Source organism: Neopsephotus bourkii, unplaced genomic scaffold, assembly GCF_033783945.1.
Source record: "Neopsephotus bourkii isolate Nb327-2 ecotype Australia unplaced genomic scaffold, CSIRO-AGI_Nbou_v1 NB_1825, whole genome shotgun sequence".
NCBI lineage: Eukaryota > Metazoa > Chordata > Aves > Psittaciformes > Psittacidae > Neopsephotus > Neopsephotus bourkii.
In genome coordinates this window covers 377,448-394,683 of record NW_026902298.1, presented here as the reverse complement: position 1 = coordinate 394,683, position 17,236 = coordinate 377,448, and the positions used below count along the sequence as shown (strand labels likewise).

Genomic DNA, 17,236 nt, shown 5'->3' with positions numbered 1-17,236 from the left:
GTTCCAGCCCCCCGGCTCCCTCTTGCACATCATTTGAAGGCAATAGAAAAACTCATTTCTCTTTAGATCAGCCAGGTTGTGTCCTTAATGCCCTAGAAATACACAGCCACCAACCTGCACCTGCTTTGACAGCAAAAAGCCACAGCCAAATACCTGTTACAAGAGGAATTTTTATATATGAAGGCAGTGACTGTGTGAAGATGTATGGACTGGCCACAAATGCTGCAGATGCCACTAGAGCCTTACTAAGTTGGCAGGATTTCAGCCTTCAGGCAATTCCTAAAGGCTAAGGAATGAAATGATAGAAAGCCCAGACATGCCTGCTCCAGTGCATCCAAAGGGAACCAGGGAGGGAGGAAGGAGGTGAGATCAAATATTCCCAGCTGTGAGTGCATTAAGGGAGTCATCCCTAAGAGCTAACATCATTTCTGTGTCAGTGTGAGGTGTCCCTACCCATGGCAGGGGGGTTGGAACTGAATGATCCTAAGGTCTTTTCCAACCCTGACTATTCTATGATTTGCCATAATACTTCATGTTAGGAAGCCTTTTCACTCCTGAGCCATAGGGAAATGAGTCAGTGTAACCTTAGTTCTAGTGCGCTGAGCTCCAGAAGGTCCTAAGCTTGCCACCATTGACAGGCAAAGGGTGAGATCCACAGGACTGAATCCCGGTGGCTTGGAAAAGCTGCAATCCATGTGCAAAAGCTTCCTCACTTCAAGGGAAAGAATTCCTCCTCACTGCATAGCCTGTGGTGAGCCTGATCACCAGAGGCTCTGGAGCTACCAGCTAAGAGGCTTGGCTGTACAGCACAGCATAGGTCACCAAGGTCTGACTCCATCATAGCTGTGTGTAGAACACTGGGGACATTAGGTAGACCAAAAAGCATCACCAAATTGTGCTGCCTCCCGAGTTTACACCCATCTGGCATTCACTACTAGATGGATAGGAACCAGCTCCAGTGTGTCTGTGTATGGACCTGTCTAGATGGGCTTATAGAAGCTGAGGACTTTCCAAGCATGGAAATGAAACTTTGCAGTTAATTCTCATTATCTTTTCCCTGCAGGAACATGGAAGGCACTGAGGCATTTCTGCCTTGTAAATACACAAAAAGTGGCCACACTTAACTAGATTCTTCCTTTCTTGTTTCCGTTCATACCTTAGGGAGACAAATCTACCATTAGAGGCAAAGAAGCATCTCAGAAAACTGCTCTGGGATCAGATCAAAAGTCCTTTGCAGTCCCTGGGTTGGCTTATGGCATCGCTATGAAGTTTTATTATCCAGCCTGTGACACTAAGAAGAGCTTTGGGCATCGCACACAAACTGAAAACACTAAAAGGCCAAGTGTAAATTCAGCTCAACTGCACTGCGTGGCCTCCTTATGTATTAATCTATTGAATGTCTCCCAGGGAAAAAGAAAAAGACCAGTACCTCACACGAGCTATAATAAAATCCTCTGTCTGTGAGCTGCAGGGTGCTTCCTATGGAGCCATGGAAACACAGCCCTGCTCAACATATAGCACTTGGCTGCAGGAATTTGGTGGTTCTTTAGTCACCAGCAAATGCACGTGGGCAGCAAGGCTCAGGGGGTTTACAGAGGTGGTTTCGTGTCCTTAAACAGACACATGAGAGCCAATGAAGCCCCAGGGGTTTATTCAGATCAGATGTGATGGGTAACTAACCTTGGTGTCTGTGGAAGCCAGAGCCATACTGGTGCCATTAACAGAAGTTATCCTGTACAGTAGGTGGTAGATGCCCTTGCATTTGGGTAGCTAAGGTGCAGGTCATCTTGTAGGATGAATGTTTTAAAGTAAGTCATCCAAATCACCCCCTTAATGATGGTACTTCTCTCTACTGCCTATAAAGGGACTTAAGGCAGTGAGTTCACATGTTAGCATTCATCCTATACCTATCTAAAGCTCAGTGAGATGAATCCACTGGCATTGAATAGAAGCCAATAAAAAGGTGCAGTCCACTGTGCTGACATATTATATCCAGCCTGCTGAAAGCAGGGACCATCTCCCTATTCTCATCTTTATTCCTTAAATACTGGCTTCCCACTCTGGAGCAGGACGTTCCTTCCTCAGACTCCTCCAAAATAAGGGGATAATATCAACCTTTGCTTAAAGCCTGTGCCTCTATTATATGATACCAGAAGCAATCCGTGAGTGTCCTGTGTCTGCCTATTCACTCATCAATGTCCTTCCTTATGCCTGTGTGTAAGTAATCATGTAAAGCTCTTTAAAATGGCATTTGAGTCTCTTCACATATCTGCAGAGCTCCCTGTAGTGCTGGCATTATCCTGTCCAAAGAGTGAAAATGAAGAAAGAAAGGGGACAAGGCAGGTGTATGGGAGAGCATACATGTAACCCCATACAGCCCCAAACAACTGGGATCACTGTGGACTTGGAAGATTTCCCTGTGTTTTCCCAGCACATCACATCATCCAAGGAAGCAGTATCACCTCCATTTCACCTGGGGCTACAGAACAGCTTCTGCTTATGAAGCTGTCTTCATTCCCAGTGACTACACCATCATTGCCAACTAATGCCCACCAAAGTAGCTGTTCTTGGCTAGGAACCAGGCCTCCCCAACCCTGCAACTTGGGTTTGTTGCTTCAGGGGCTTCAAATATCAATGCAGTGCTCAGGGTTTCTTATAAAGAGGTTTAATTGCTAAAGGAACACTCTGAATGGGTAATGAGCTCTGCACCCACAGCCACTAGTGGTGGCAATGTCAATGTGGGGGATATATACTCTAAGACTACAAGTACTGTACCTGATTAAGTCTTCTGAACAGTAAGGAGTCCTGTCTTTTGTTTTGGTCTGTTATCTAACTGAGCAATGAGAGAGGATGAAAGGGAAAAGAATCTTCCCTTTGCTTCTTCTTGCTTTGCCCCAGGCAGATTTGTTTCACTTGTTGTTCAGTTCAGTCCAATTTACCACTTGGATTTGCCTATTGATTGTGGCTTTAAATAAACAGCAAAGCCCCAGCGTTCCCATCTCCAGTGCTCATGCATTATCACAGGTGAAGGGAAGCTGTCTGGGACCTTTACATTACTTAGTTAGCATCTCTCATCCTGATGCATTGCAAAGAAAGTGTTAAACAAAAGCTGCAGTGTGTAACACTGCGATTTGGACAAGGGCAGAGCATGACATCTTCCCAATACAGTGCTGAAGCCTATTGGCAGAGGCAGCTTGACAATCCTTAGCAGTTTGTATTTTACCTTCCCAAAACATTCCAGGTTAAATACTTCATTGCCTGTGCTACCCCAGGGTACCCACAAAAGACATGGAGTGAGGTGTAGGGGACCACGATAAGCCATGCTTGCACAAATAAGTAATCTAGCTGATAACATTGAACCAGCACTTCCTATCACTCGCACAGAGCCATGCAGCAGCCAAGATAAAGTTTGTGTGTTGGGGATGCCTATACCATGAATAACATCAGGTTTAGGAAGGTAATTGTATGACTTGGGAGTTCCTCTATCAGCTCGCCAAATGAAATCCAGACCCAAATGACCCAAGAGTATTACCATGCCATGGGTAGGTTAACCAAAATCAGTTGTTCCTACCCTACCTCTTCCAAGGCACATTTGCCAGTCAAGGTGTGTATGCCTCTGTGGCATCTGGCTATGAAGAGGATGTAAGGTTTAACCAGTCAGAGCTAATGTTTTAATGATCGAATTCACACCTGCTTTTCGCAGCATCTAGATTCAGGACCCCATTAATAAAACTACACTTGAGTTACCAGCAGCAACTCAAAGTATGACCTTAAGATGACAGGTTTTTACTTAGTAAATTGGGTACCATTCAGCTTCTCTGCTGGATGAATGCTTTGCTTTTACCTGGTTCTCTGGTCCATGGTTAAAAGTAATCAGCATTTATTTCAGTGTCCATTTGACACAGGAACTGGGATTAGAAAAGTTTATAATCAATAATAAAATGCACCAGAGTGAGGCTAGTAAACCCCAAAAAAAGGAAAGGGGAGCAGGAACTTCCAGTTCTGACACCATTTTTCTCCATCTTTAAGGAAGTTATTTGCCTTTGTCCATCTGCAAATGGCCCGCTCTAAGATGTGGTGAAAGCTGTGTGTGTGCAAAGATGCTAAAGAATTGCGAAGTGCCATTAAAAACATCCTCCTCTTGTCCACCTCTCATGCAAAACAGAGACTGTGAACAGCTCAAAAGCTGACTGACGTTCAGCTGGGCTCTGTTAGGACAGAACAGTCAGCAAAAAACACAAAGCCCTGATCAGAATGGATGATGGATTCCCATAGGGAACTTATTCCACCAGGGTTGAAGCCACTTGCTTAGTGTGAGTGGCATGCAGGTAAATGAAATAATACCCTCCCAGCCTGCTGTCATTGGGAAGGAATACAGATGGAGACTGAACTGTCAAGCTGGAGCTGTCTTGAAGGTCAGAGCATTTTATTTAGCAAGAATCAGTGTCATTTGTGGAGGTGAAATCTGTTCAGGCTTTAATAGGATAAATCACAAGGAATACTCCAGAATAAATCAGAAAGGCTTTTTCCCCCCCCAAAAAAAAAGTATTAAGTAATTCAAATGGAGAACCAACTTAGAGCTTTTCTAAGCAGAGAACGATTTCCTAGTGTCTGAAGAGGGGTTAATTTTCCTAACAGAAAGGTTGAAAGAGAGAGGAAAATTCTTATTATGAGGGATAGAGTCAACTGTGATCGACACTCAGGTTTCTAACCAGCTTCTCCTGGAACAATTCCACTAAGTGGGAAATTGTGAACTATGGCCTCTATGATTAGTATGAATTCATGGAACCTGATGAGTTTAGACAGCTTGAAGGTGTTCTGGAGAAAAGGAGAGACTTTTTCATCCTTGTTCTAATTACTATTTAGCCTTTCATAGGAGGAAGGAGACCTGTGTTCAGGCAGCAGGTGTTACAAGATTAATACATTGGTTTCAGGCTTAGAAGAGATGCAGTTCAATACACATTAGTAGTAAATACTTCTAATAAAGGAAGTTAATAAGTTTAGTATTGGACTATAGAGAGAATCCTTGAAAGACAATGATTAAAACTGTGTCTAAACTCATCTGGTTGTTTCTCTGGCCAGTCCCATTGAATGCTCTCCATAAAGTGGTGCTAGTTCATTCATTTCTTCAGTCTTGGGATCATTTAGTGTTGTAGTCATAGAGCTAAAAGCTTTTCCTGTCTGCTCAGCCCTTTTCCTCAGCCACCCTTTCTCCTTTTCAAGGCAGCAATGAGTGAGTGGCGTTTAACAGGAGACTGATGGTAGGGTTCCTCAGCTCTCCTCCTTGGTCATGTTTGGTATAGGGCAAAATGTGACACTCCAAGAACCATTTTGTTTCTCTCTTCACTGAGGTCCAGCTGATTTCAGTGGCAGGACTTCCCCTAACCCCCATAAGGGCAGGACAGGACTCTAGAGTCTTTGCTGGAGTCAGCCCTAGCATCAGATAAGCCTTGACACAGTGATCTTGAAGAGCAGATCTTCAAGTGCTTTATACTGGGGAGTTCACGTTTGGGTTTTGCATTGGGGTCTTTCTGGGAAGGGCAGATTTTTGCTTTCAACTTCATTTTTTCCTGTGTTTTCTGCCCCTAGTGTACTATGTACTGTGCTTTCCCTTCACATTCTGGCACTGCACTAACACCAGTTTCAGGACTATGTCTATATTAAGTAAACTAAGCAATCTCAGGCACTGGGACTCAACCTCTAGTAGTTCCTGGCATGATTTTAGCTAAAGCCAGTGAGCCTTTCCTTTTGGTAGCTGCTCTCCATGCCAGAGATCACCCCAGGCACTGGGATTGGTGACATCTCTATCTCAGGATCCTGTGCTGTAACACACTGTGCACTAACATTGTCCAGTACAGCACTGCTCCACTTTCACAGTCTGTCTGCCCTATGCATTTTTATCCTCTAAAGTGCTTGCATTGCCTGTTATTGACTTAAGGAAGCAAATCATCCAAGGAAATAATAACATCAAACCCTTGTTTTTCAGCCACAGCCCAGCCCATAAGTATTACTTGACCACAGATCCAATCACTGGCTCCATCTACCTCTCCGACACCAACAGCCGGCGTATCTATAAAATCAAGTCAACCACATCAGTGAAAGACATTGTGAAGAATTCCGAGGTCTTGGCTGGAACTGGGGATCAGTGCCTCCCATTTGATGATACCCGCTGCGGAGATGGAGGCAAAGGCACTGATGCTACCCTTACAAATCCCAGGGGTGAGACTGCTTCTTCTCCACAGGCTTTTCTAAACGGGTCTTTTACAAAGGGGCTTGTTTAGTGGTGATGGAGACCTCTTCAATGCCCTTGGATATTGCAAACCTTCCCCACTTAACCCACAAGCACATCCTAAGGGCTTGCCTCTGTAAATAAGTGGGTATGTCTCACCCTCAGTCCTGGTTCTTCTTATTGAGGTGGCTGGGGGGGAGTGCCAAACTAGAGGGATGTAATGATGGCCATGTGTCCAAAGGGCAATAGAATAAATCCACCCATCAATTTCTTACCCATTTAGCCACTACTCCTCCTTACCAAATAACAGTGTTTGGTCCTTCCCAATCTGGTCTGGGTTCACTTCAGTTCACTGAGACTTTTTTGGCTTTACAAAAATAAAAAGCTCTATAAGCCTTGATATATATATGTATATAGAATGTACATATGTATATAGAATATATTATATTTTAAACAGAAAATATTATATATATTTAATGTATATGATGTGTATAATAATATACTATATATAGTAGCAGCAAAACCATCATACAGCTCAGAGATACTGAGATTTATACATTGACATTACATATCATGGCATCCAGCTTAAAAGCTGTGGGGGGTGGACACTGATTTTGATACGGGAATGGTTTAATTCATCATGACTCCACCTGGCTCCTGATTAGCTTTCTCAGATGAGATAAAAGCACAGTCACATCAGCATAAAAGCATCACACAGCCTTCATGACTGCGAACTAAATTGTGCAAAACAGGTTTAGCCAAACATATGCAGTCCTGCGTGGAGCCAAGACTTCAGTCTGGCAGTCTCAAGGTAACAAGCTCTGCATATGGAGGATGTCGCTCCTCCCAGCTGTCCACAGCTCCTTGCAATAGAAATGAGGTAGAAGCACTGCTAGTACACACACCTTCTGCAGTGTTTGTGAAGAGGGACAAAGAACGCTGTCAGGAATCCGGCATTTTCACCTGTTGTGTGTCTTCTTGCCCAGCTATTGGGATTGCAAGGAATTAGATGTTCTTGGCTCCACCACCAGTGTGCTGCAGGTTTCCTTTTGCCTTGCATCTGGGAGCAGTATCTCCCCTCTTCCTCACAATTTCCAAGCCTATCCCAGCTTCTTTGTAAAGCAACCCCTCAGCAAAACCTGGGGATCCTTTAACAGCTTATTTCACAAAAAGCAGCAAGGTGAAGTCAGCTGAGCTGTTGTTGCTGTTCTTGGCTAGACTCTGCTCTGGAGCCAGGCTGAGAGAGCTGGGCTGGGGCAGCCTGGAGAAGAGAAGGCTCCTGAAGGGGAGACCTTAGAGCAGCTCCAGTGCCTAAAGGGGCTGCAGGAAAGCTGGAGAGGGGCTTGGGACAAGGGCCTGTAGGGACAGGCCAAGGGGAATGGCTTGAACCTGCCCGAGGGGAGACTGAGCTGAGCTCTTAGGCAGAAGCTCTTCCCTGTGAGGGTGCTGAGGCGCTGGCACAGGGTGCCCAGAGAAGCTGTGGCTGCCCCATCCCTGGCAGTGTTCAAGGCCAGGTTGGACACAGGGGCTTGGAGCAAGCTGCTCCAGTGGAAGGTGTCCCTGCCCGTGGCAGGGGTCAGAGCTGGATGAACTTTAAGGTCCCTTCCAGCCCAAACCAATCTGAGATTCTATGATTAACGGCAGTTATAAGCAGGGAATTGCTAACAGTAATATACAGAAGAAGTACAAATCTTCAAGCCACTGCCATGTCCAGGTTTTTCAGTGCATCCCATCTTCTCTCTGCTCAAAAACCTCTTTGGGGCAGGGATGGTCTTGAACAGTTCTGAGGCTATTTTTAAAGCTTAGTGAGGCCAATGACAACAATAGAGATCAAGCAGCCCATTAATTACAGACCCATTGTCTGAGCAAGCTGTCATTAGTCATTGCCAGTTGTCATTCTACATCAGCCCTTTTAAAGTAGCTCATAGAAGACACTGCAGCATGGGAAGGAAGGTGAAAAACCGTAAAAAAAAGAGGATCTGATGGAACTTTGACACTTCCGAAGCTTTCTATGATTCTATGAATCTCAGGAAGTTATTTTTCTTGACATAGAGATGACATTATTGTTACTGAACCAGAGAAACCCAAACTGATTTAGCGACCTTTTGTGTCAGCTCTAGTTGTAATCTCTTTCTTGGTTATATGTCAGTTGTTTCCTGGCAGGATGAAGCAAAATATACCTTGGGAGACCTGGTTTGTGCCAATAAACACTGAAAGCCAAACTGCTTCCCTTGTAATGTTCAAAGGTCCCAGCATGGCTTCCAAGCAGTCCAGACACCCGCGAGGTGACCATTGTATTGGGATAAAGTATTGCCAGAGGCACAGCTATAGAAAGGGAGCAGCCACCCGTGGTCAGGTTGCAGTGTAGAAATTGTCTCACTGAAATGAGGGGGCTGAGTGCAAAGGAAATGAAGTGACTTGTGCAGAGAGGTTCAGGCAGCCCAGCAGATGAGTCATGAGCTCAGGGGATCCAGAAAGCTGTAATCCAATTTTCTGCACCGCTTTTATGTTCAACCAGAGAGAAAACCACCCCACACCTTCTGTTGTTCCTCCAGTCTCCCTTGTGCAAGATAAGAGGAATATTATTTATTTCCCTACATGGGTGGATATTGCAAGGTTTTGATGACTTTTAAGCTGCCTTCAGTGTGCGCTCGCAGCCCAGAAAACAACCGTATCCTGGGCTGCATCAAAAGGAGTGTGACCAGCAGGTCGAAGGAGGTGATCCTGCCCCTCTGCTCTGCTCTCGTGAGACCTCACCTGGGGCATTGTGTGCAGCTCTGGTGTCCTCAACATAAAAAGGACATGGAGCTGTTGGAACAAGTCCAGAGGAGGCCATGAGGATGCTCAGGGGCTGGAGCAGCTCCTGTATGGAGCCAGGCTGAGAAAGTTGGGGCTGTTCAGCCTGGAGAAGAGAAGCTGTGTGGAGACCTCAGAGCAGCTTCCAGTGTCTGAAGGGGGCCTGTAGGGATGCTGGGGAGGGACTCTTCATTAGGAACTGTAGTAAGACAAGGGGTGATGGGTTCAAACTGAAACAGGGGAAGTTTAGATTGGATATAAGGAAGAAGTTCTTTACTGTGAGTGTGCTGAGGCACTGGAATGGGTTGTCCAAAGAAGTGGTAAATGCCCCATCCCTGGCCGTGTTCAAAGCCAGGTTGGACAGCACCTTGGATGACATGGTCTAGTGTGAGGTGTCCCTGCCCATGGCAGAGGGGTTGGAACTGAATGACCTTAAGGTCCTTTCCAACCCAAACCATTCTATGATTCTATGTGTTATGTTTCTGCTTTGCTATAGCGAATAAAGCTTTGGAGTTCAAAGCAAAAGCTTTAAACTTTCAGAGCTGAAAAGCACTGAAATCCTTCTTGTTGGCAATTCAAGCTCTCAGGAGGTCGTTCTTGCACCTCAATCGTATGACAGCAAAATGCATGCGTTCATTCCTCTCAGCTCTGAAATCCCACAAAACATCAGTAGATCGAGGGTGAAAGAGGAAATGACACGAAGCAAAATGGTAACAAGAAAATAATAATCCAGAAAGCCCACAATGCCAATGGAAAATTCATAAATAGCATTCCCTGATCTGGTTCCAGCCTGAGTTTGCAAAGTCTGCTGAGGCAAAAGCTTTGGCAGGTGTGAAGCTCTTCCCATTCACCTCAGTAGATGGTTAACAGTGAAAACTCACACTGACAATGTATCATCAGCATTGTTTGTACCTTCACGGTGGCTCGTCCTGGCAGAAGAATCCATCAGATGCTCTTTCTTCATGTGACTATCTCATAATAGTTCCAAACAGGAATGATTCATTGTACAAGTAACCAGGAGTCCTCAGGTTACCCTCTGCTTCCCTGTCTTGGCAGGAGAATAAACGTTCCTAAGTGAATGCTGAGGAGATTAGAGAACTATTCTGTAGCTATAGAGATATCAGCTGGCCAGGGAAGGACTTGGAATGTTAATTCTTCAAGTCTCACCACTTCTCACAGGACACTACTTTTTAAGGCTAAAGATAATTTTTTTGGCTGAAGATAATTACTTCTGTATTTTAAGGACATAAAATAGAATCATAGAATCATAGAAGGGTTTGGGTTGGAAAGGAACTTAAAGCTCCTCCAGTTCCAAACCCCTGCCATGGTCACGGACCCCTTCCACTGGAGCAGCTTGCTCCAAGCCCGTGTCCAACCTGGCCTTGAACACTGCCAGGGATGGGGCAGCCACAGCTTCTCTGGGCACCCTGTGCCAGCGCCTCAGCACCCTTCTAGCAATAAAAATCCTTTCTATAGCCAGTCTAAATCTCTTCTCTTTCAGTTCAAAACCATTATCCCTTGTCCCGTCCATACATTTCTTGGAAGTTCCTTCTGGGCAGAGGTTCTTATCTCTCTCTGTTGAACAAGAAAGAACTGCCTTTAAATGATCAGCTTAGACAAGATATTAGGAGGGATAGAGCCCACCCCAGGAATTTCATCGTTCCCCTGTCTTTGACTTCTGTTATAAAGCCAGGCTGTACAAATACAGGCCAGGTCAATCAGATGAAATAGTGGTGGCAGCTGTTTGGTCGGGTCATTTCTCATTGCTATTAGGACCTGGTCTAGTACTTCCAATTCACTTGCCCCAAAGCACAGCAAAGCTTGCAGCTGCTAATGAATTTCAATATATCCTTGCAAATTAAAGTGTTACCACTTTCTAATTATCATCTGCTAATAATGATCCTCTTCTACAAGCAATCCAAAGGCAAAATTAAAACTCCAGCTTGTCAGAGCGTTTGTTTTCATCTGAGCACTCACCAGTGGTTCTCCTTGGGAAAATGTTGTGGCAGAGAAATTACCAAGGAGCCTGCAATTAAGAGAGATTGCAGTGACAAGCCTGACACAATAGGAAGACAAGTTCAGAAGGGACGTGTGTGTGTGTGTGTGTGTGTGTGTGTGTGTCTATGTGGGGGGATGTCTAATTCATTTAGCACCAGGAAAACAATGCAAAATGAAGTAATTAGTGTGGGGACAGATTGCTTCCTTCACTGTGTCCTGCTGAACATGTAAACAGAATCTCAGTTGTTCACTAAGTGGTCATGAAGTCGACAGGATTAGAAGAAGAAACTCCACCTCCACAAGCTGTTAACGGCTTTATTGTCAAATAATAATGTCAGGGAGGACCAGAGGCTGATTGAAGAAAGCATCTTGTCTCTTACTGTAGCCAGGAAAAGCACATAGGGAAAGGAGCAATGATAGAGTGGTCTTTCTTTGCTAACACTCCAGACTGCTGGGGAGGGACTATTCATTAGGGACTGTAGTGATAGGACAAGGGGTCATGGGTTCAAACTGAAACAAGGGAAGTTCCGGTTAGATATAAGGAAGAAGTTCTTTACTGTGAGGGTGCTGAGGCACTGGAATGGGTTGCCCAGGGAAGCCGTGATTGCTCCATCCCTGGCAGTGTTCAAGGCCAGGTTGGACAGAGCCTTGGGTGCCATGGTTTAGTGTGAGGTGTCCCTGCCCATGGCAGGGGGGTTGGAACTGGATGATCTTAAGGTCCTTTCCAAACCTAACTATTCTATGATTCTAGTCATCGACATTTAAGGGACTTTCTGAAGAGGTTGCACCTCTGTGCTTAGATGCCACCATCATTAGGTCTATAAACATCCCTCAACACCTAGTTTTGTTCCTCCAGGCACCCTGTGCTAATAACTTCCACAAGCTGTTTGTCCACAGCAGACAAAAGGATGGTCTTTTGGGGGCCAGAACAGCGATTTCTGTTCTCCTCTCCAATCCACTGCTGTCTTCTGGCTGCCTCCTTGACCACTGCAGAGCACAAACCTGATCTTTGCAGGGAACTTTTCATAGGAAGTCCGAAATCTTTTTCCTATGAGCTGTTTTACAGCTTGTCATTGCATATGACTAGTTAGGCTTACTCCATCCCCTGCCAATTCCTCTGTACTTATTGACATTGATTTTCAGCTGCCATTTTATCACTCAGTCATTCAGCAGCCAGCCAGACAAGAAAGCTCCAAGTATGGATTCCTTTAGCACCTATGTTTTTACTTAAAAGGGGTTTTAAGCAGCATCTAAGTAGAGCTACAAGTGCAATGCCATCACGTTCAGCAGTTCATCTTCCAGAACAAACGCATCATGTCCCAGTAGTTATTTGCAGCATGACGTTGTGCTGTCACCTCCTCACACTACAAGGTCCTGATGTTTCAAGCTCATGTCATCACGTCACAACTTCCTATCAGCCCAACTCACTGGTGAGATGCACGCAGTGCTACGAGCCCTTGTTCCTTATGGGATCTCCATCTCTCCAAGAGGAGCCGGAATGACCTTAGAACGTGTGTATTTCACATCTCAGAGCTTGAAGTTTGAATCTGCAACGCTACCTGGGTAGTGCAGCAGATGTTTTCTCTCAGTAACTGTGAGATCAAACTAAGAGCTATGTGCTGAAAGCCTCTAATTCCCTTATGTTCCTATGGAAACATGAGAGGAACCTTCTGCCAAAGCGAGCCAAGGCCTTTGGCTTGATGTGCGTAACGTGAATTACCCATTCCTGTGCCCATTTGCAGGAGCCAGCTCCCAGTGCTGGAACTGTGCCATTTTCAGGGGGGAAGCACAGAAAAGTCCAATCTACCCTCTACAGTCTGCTGTAAAGAAGCTGTGAGATGCTTCTTTCCCACTCTGCAGAAGTCATCCATCCAAAGACACTTGTCTGTGGGAGAGCAGGGCTACTTCTCCATAATTAGATTTGATTCCAAGGCAATCAGCTGAAGTCAGGAAGGGATTGGAGCAGTTTGCCATGTGAGGAGCATGTGCAAATGGGAATTTCGGGCTTTGACAGAGTGCAAATGCTGTTACCCTGCAGAACATCTTAGGAAATGCAAGGCAATTGAGATTGCTTAGCTTCCGTGAAAGAGGGATAAGCAGAGAAGTGCTTTGTGATAAGAACACATGCACATTGCCTGGGGTCGGACGATAAGTGGCAACTTTGCTGTCCCACTTTCACTTCTTTGGGTGTGCAGCTCTTTGTCTAAGCCGGAATGCAAACTAAAGTTGTCCTCTATCAACTGATCAGAGCTGGCTGGAGAGCCAAAGTATGCACAGGCTATTATTGCTGTACCTGGTTAATCAGACCAGCCATCAGACCCCAGCACTGAACACCCTGATCGACTGTCAGCACACGCTGCTGATAAGTCCAATCCAATACATATGGAACTAGGTAAGAGAGAAAATTCTGCCTCATTTAAAATCACATTATCCAGCCTGCCACCCTTCACTGGCTTTTGGCCTGTCACACAGAGTAATGGACAGGCACCCTGAAAAATACTGCTTGTGAACTGAGGAATGGGTGAGAGCTTCTTGTGCTTGACAAAAGCCAATTAAGATCAACTAAACCTTCTATCACGCCTCTTCTGAAAAAGCACATCTACCATATTGCTTAAAGAGTCCCGCTGCATTCCTGATTGTCAAGCAAGCATTGAAGAACTTGCCATTCAGTTAGAGGAGCAGTAACCTTCACTTCAACAGCAGACACCGATGACAGGAGACATGTGCCAATATCCTGGATGGCTCGTTGAACAGGGCACTAACTGGGGCACAATGCTGACAGATCTCATGGCAGGTGAAGACAACCTCCAGAAAGCCATGGATGCCAGTGAGATAGTGATGCCTTTACCACCAGATCCCTCTGCAAGCCTTAGGCAAAGTGCTAAAATGCAATTGATGTGATTATTTTGTACAGAGAGAATAAATGGCCACCAGTGCTCCTGTAGCATTCAGATGTGCAACAGGTACCTTCTGCTCCTCTTTGAGGTTCTTGTTTCATGGTCTTGCAAAGATCAACCCTATCTCAGCATGAATTAAACACAGGTACTGGAATGTAGGACCAGAAGCAATCTTTTGGGTCATTTAGTCCTGTCATCCATTATCTCAGCAGTCCTGCCATGTAATCCCCTCCAAAATTAATGAACTTCATCTTAAAAGCAGCAAGTAATTTTCCTCACTGCCCTAGAGGCTGTTCTGAAACCTCACTTCTTTGATGGTCCAATATCTAATCCAGGTCAAAATGATGCCCTTCAGACAGGGAGATGCTGTGAAGAACTAAGGAAAATGCTGGGTTTACCTCCTAGCATAAAATGCACCACTCCCATTCAACTCAGTGATCTGAAACAGCACTTTCCTGACTCCTAACTGACTTTGAATGCAGAGGTTGCAACCATGGCTGAATCCCTTCCTTTACCTCAGCTCAACAGAGAGGTTTGTTTTTTCTCCCAAACAATGGGTTAGTCCTAAGGTTTTCCTGCCATTCCTTCCAGGCATCTTCTGTGGCTTTTTGTGTGACCAAATGTGATGTTTTTCTACGTCTCATCCACCTCCATGCAACAGTTACGGCGCTGGCTGAAGGCCATGATTTTAATTGCCAAAGCAATCAGGGGATTAGTCCCTGCCACGTCTAACTCTGAAATGTTTGATCTGTGAACTGCTGCATCTGTACTTCACAGCAGAGCTCACAGCGGATGGAGACTGGGGGTAAATGTTTCAAACAAGGGGATCTGGCTGTAAAACAGCGCTGTGGAAAAACACAAAGTCTCATTGCTTCCTCAGGAACAGCCTCAAAGCTTTCTGTCTGAAACAGATTTCCCATCATTTCTGTCACCATGATGACAGCCAAAAAAACACGAGGGTGAGGATTCATCTCACTAATTTCATCTGTCTGCAGTATAAACGTTCCCTTTAGAGGTATTTGCTGTGCTCTCCTTTTACAGTCAGTGGGGAGGAAAAGGTGTTTCTGGCAGGATTCATGTAATCTCTTCTGGATATCTGCTGTAGGGTGATATGAATTGCACCCTAGAAGTAGGTCTTGCTCTCCACTGATTGGAAAAGCTCCAGATGCTTGCTAGGATGCACAGTGCTGATGCCTGCTTTTTGCCAAGTGATTGCTACCCTGCTAGCCAAAGAAACCAAACAGGAAGGTCCCAATATTCTCATAGAATCATAGAATGGTTTGGGTTAGAAAGGACCTTAAGATCATCCAGTTCCAACCCCCTGCCATGGGCAGGGACACCTCCCACTAAACCATAGCACCCAAAGCTCTGTCCAACCTGGTTTTGAGCACTGCCAGGGATGGAGCATTCACAACTCCCTGGGCAACCCATTCCAGTGCCTCAGCACTATCCCAGTGGTGAGTGTCTATCCCAGGCAGAATTTTGGCTAGCATAGAAAAGGGTGTTAAAGGCTTCTACGTTCTTTTACTGTTCCTTTAAGCTCTTTTAATGTCTTTAAACCCCTCAAATATTACACTGAGCAGAATTCTGCCACCGCAGGGCAGATGAGATGGATGACTCTATTAGTTTCTGTGGAGTTATTTTTAATTTATACTAGCATAAAAGAGAGGTGAATGAGGCCCTTAACTTTTTATTCCTTCCTTAGCCATGGACTTTCTCTGTGACCTTGTGCAAATGGCTTTATCTGTTATTTTCCTGGTATGTAAAATTAGGATGATCACACTCACACGCTGCTATGAGGTCTAATTAGTAAGTGTAAAGCACTATGAAATCCTCTGATGGAAGATGCAGAGTGTAGCTAGCCTGGGACAAAGAGGATTAAAGGAGGTTGTGCTAAGATAAGCGCTTGAGAAATGATGCTTAGGTATAAGTGAAATGGCACAGGTCTGCAGGTGAGGATGCGAGGATCAGCAGCCTGTGACTGCTGTCAGCAGACCTCAAACGCACTGACAGGAGTATGTCTACAAAGGAGGTTTGGACAATGAACTGAATCATCGAGCAGAGTTCGGAAATAGGTGAAATACTACAGATTAATAGGATTATCCTAGGAAAAAGCCTTCCACATTTATCCACCTGGAATTTGATTCACCTGATGGGTCTTTCACAGCCTTTTTCATCTCCATTTCTGAAAGATTCACCAGTGTAATATGTTCATGTGCATGGCTTAATATTCATACCATGAGCAATAACACCATGTTTCTGAACATGTAAGACTAATATAATTTAAGACTTTCTAATATAGCTATTAGGAAGACATACAGCTATTAGAAAACCTTCTCCTTTCAGTGGTTCACCAAATGCCATGCCCTTTTCCAAGTGAACAGGGAATTCTAAATGGCATCATATGCCACCTGGAAGTGCCTTCCATGGAATGGTTCCTGATACAGGAGTCCCCCATGTCCAGCTCTCATCTCATCGCTTTTGAATGCCATAACATACATTCCTCCCAACCTTACTGTTTCATGAACGTCAAACCAGGCACCAACTTCTATTCATCCCATGATTGTCAGGTTGCTGTTACTTTCTGACTGTCTTGCTTTTGCCCTCCCCAGGCATCACCGTGGACAAGTTTGGGCTGATTTACTTTGTGGATGGCACCATGATCAGGAGGATTGATCAGAATGGGATCATCTCAACAGTGTTGGGTTCCAACGACTTGACCTCTGCTCGGCCTCTCAGCTGTGACTCTGTCATGGATATTTCTCAGGTAAGATGATGGTTTGGTTGGGTTTCTACAAAATAGAAGCCTATGCATTCACCCTATCTTCATGTCTGTGCCTCCCCGTGTTTGACAAAGGGGGAAGAGCTCAAGGAGAATTACATCTCAACATAATTTATGGTATCAAAATGGGTGAAAAAGAGAGATCCTATAGAGACTGAAAGAAAGACATAACTGACCTAACACAAGGATGATCAGGGTCTGGAACACCTCTCTTATGAGGAGAGACTTTGGAAGCTGGGCCTGTTTAGTCTAGAGAATAGAAGCCTGAGAGGGCATCTCATTAATGCATATAAATATCTCAAAGGCAGGTGCCAAGAGGATGGTGCCAGACTCTTTTCAGTGGTGCCCAGCAACAGGATGAGGAAAAATGGCCATAAACTAAACCTCAAGAGTTTTTACCCCAACATGATGGAGCATTGGGTGACATGGTCTAGTGTGTGGTATCCCAGCCCATGGCAGGGGTTTGGAACTGGGTGATTTAAGGTCTTTTCCAACCAAAACCATTCTATGAGAAAGAACTTCTTTATGCTGAGG

General features: G+C 45.0%; 1 protein-coding gene across 12 annotated transcripts in view; it reads left to right on the top strand.

Moving 5' to 3' along the window:
* Positions 1-17,236, top strand: part of TENM4 (teneurin transmembrane protein 4) — a 755,206-nt gene that overhangs the window by 691,690 nt on the left and 46,280 nt on the right. For all 12 annotated transcript variants that reach the window (XM_061343269.1, XM_061343268.1, XM_061343271.1 and 9 more), the window contains 2 exons: positions 5,987-6,219; positions 16,533-16,687. In XM_061343269.1, coding sequence (XP_061199253.1) covers positions 5,987-6,219; positions 16,533-16,687 — 388 coding nt within the window. The remainder of the gene's footprint in view (positions 1-5,986; positions 6,220-16,532; positions 16,688-17,236) is intronic.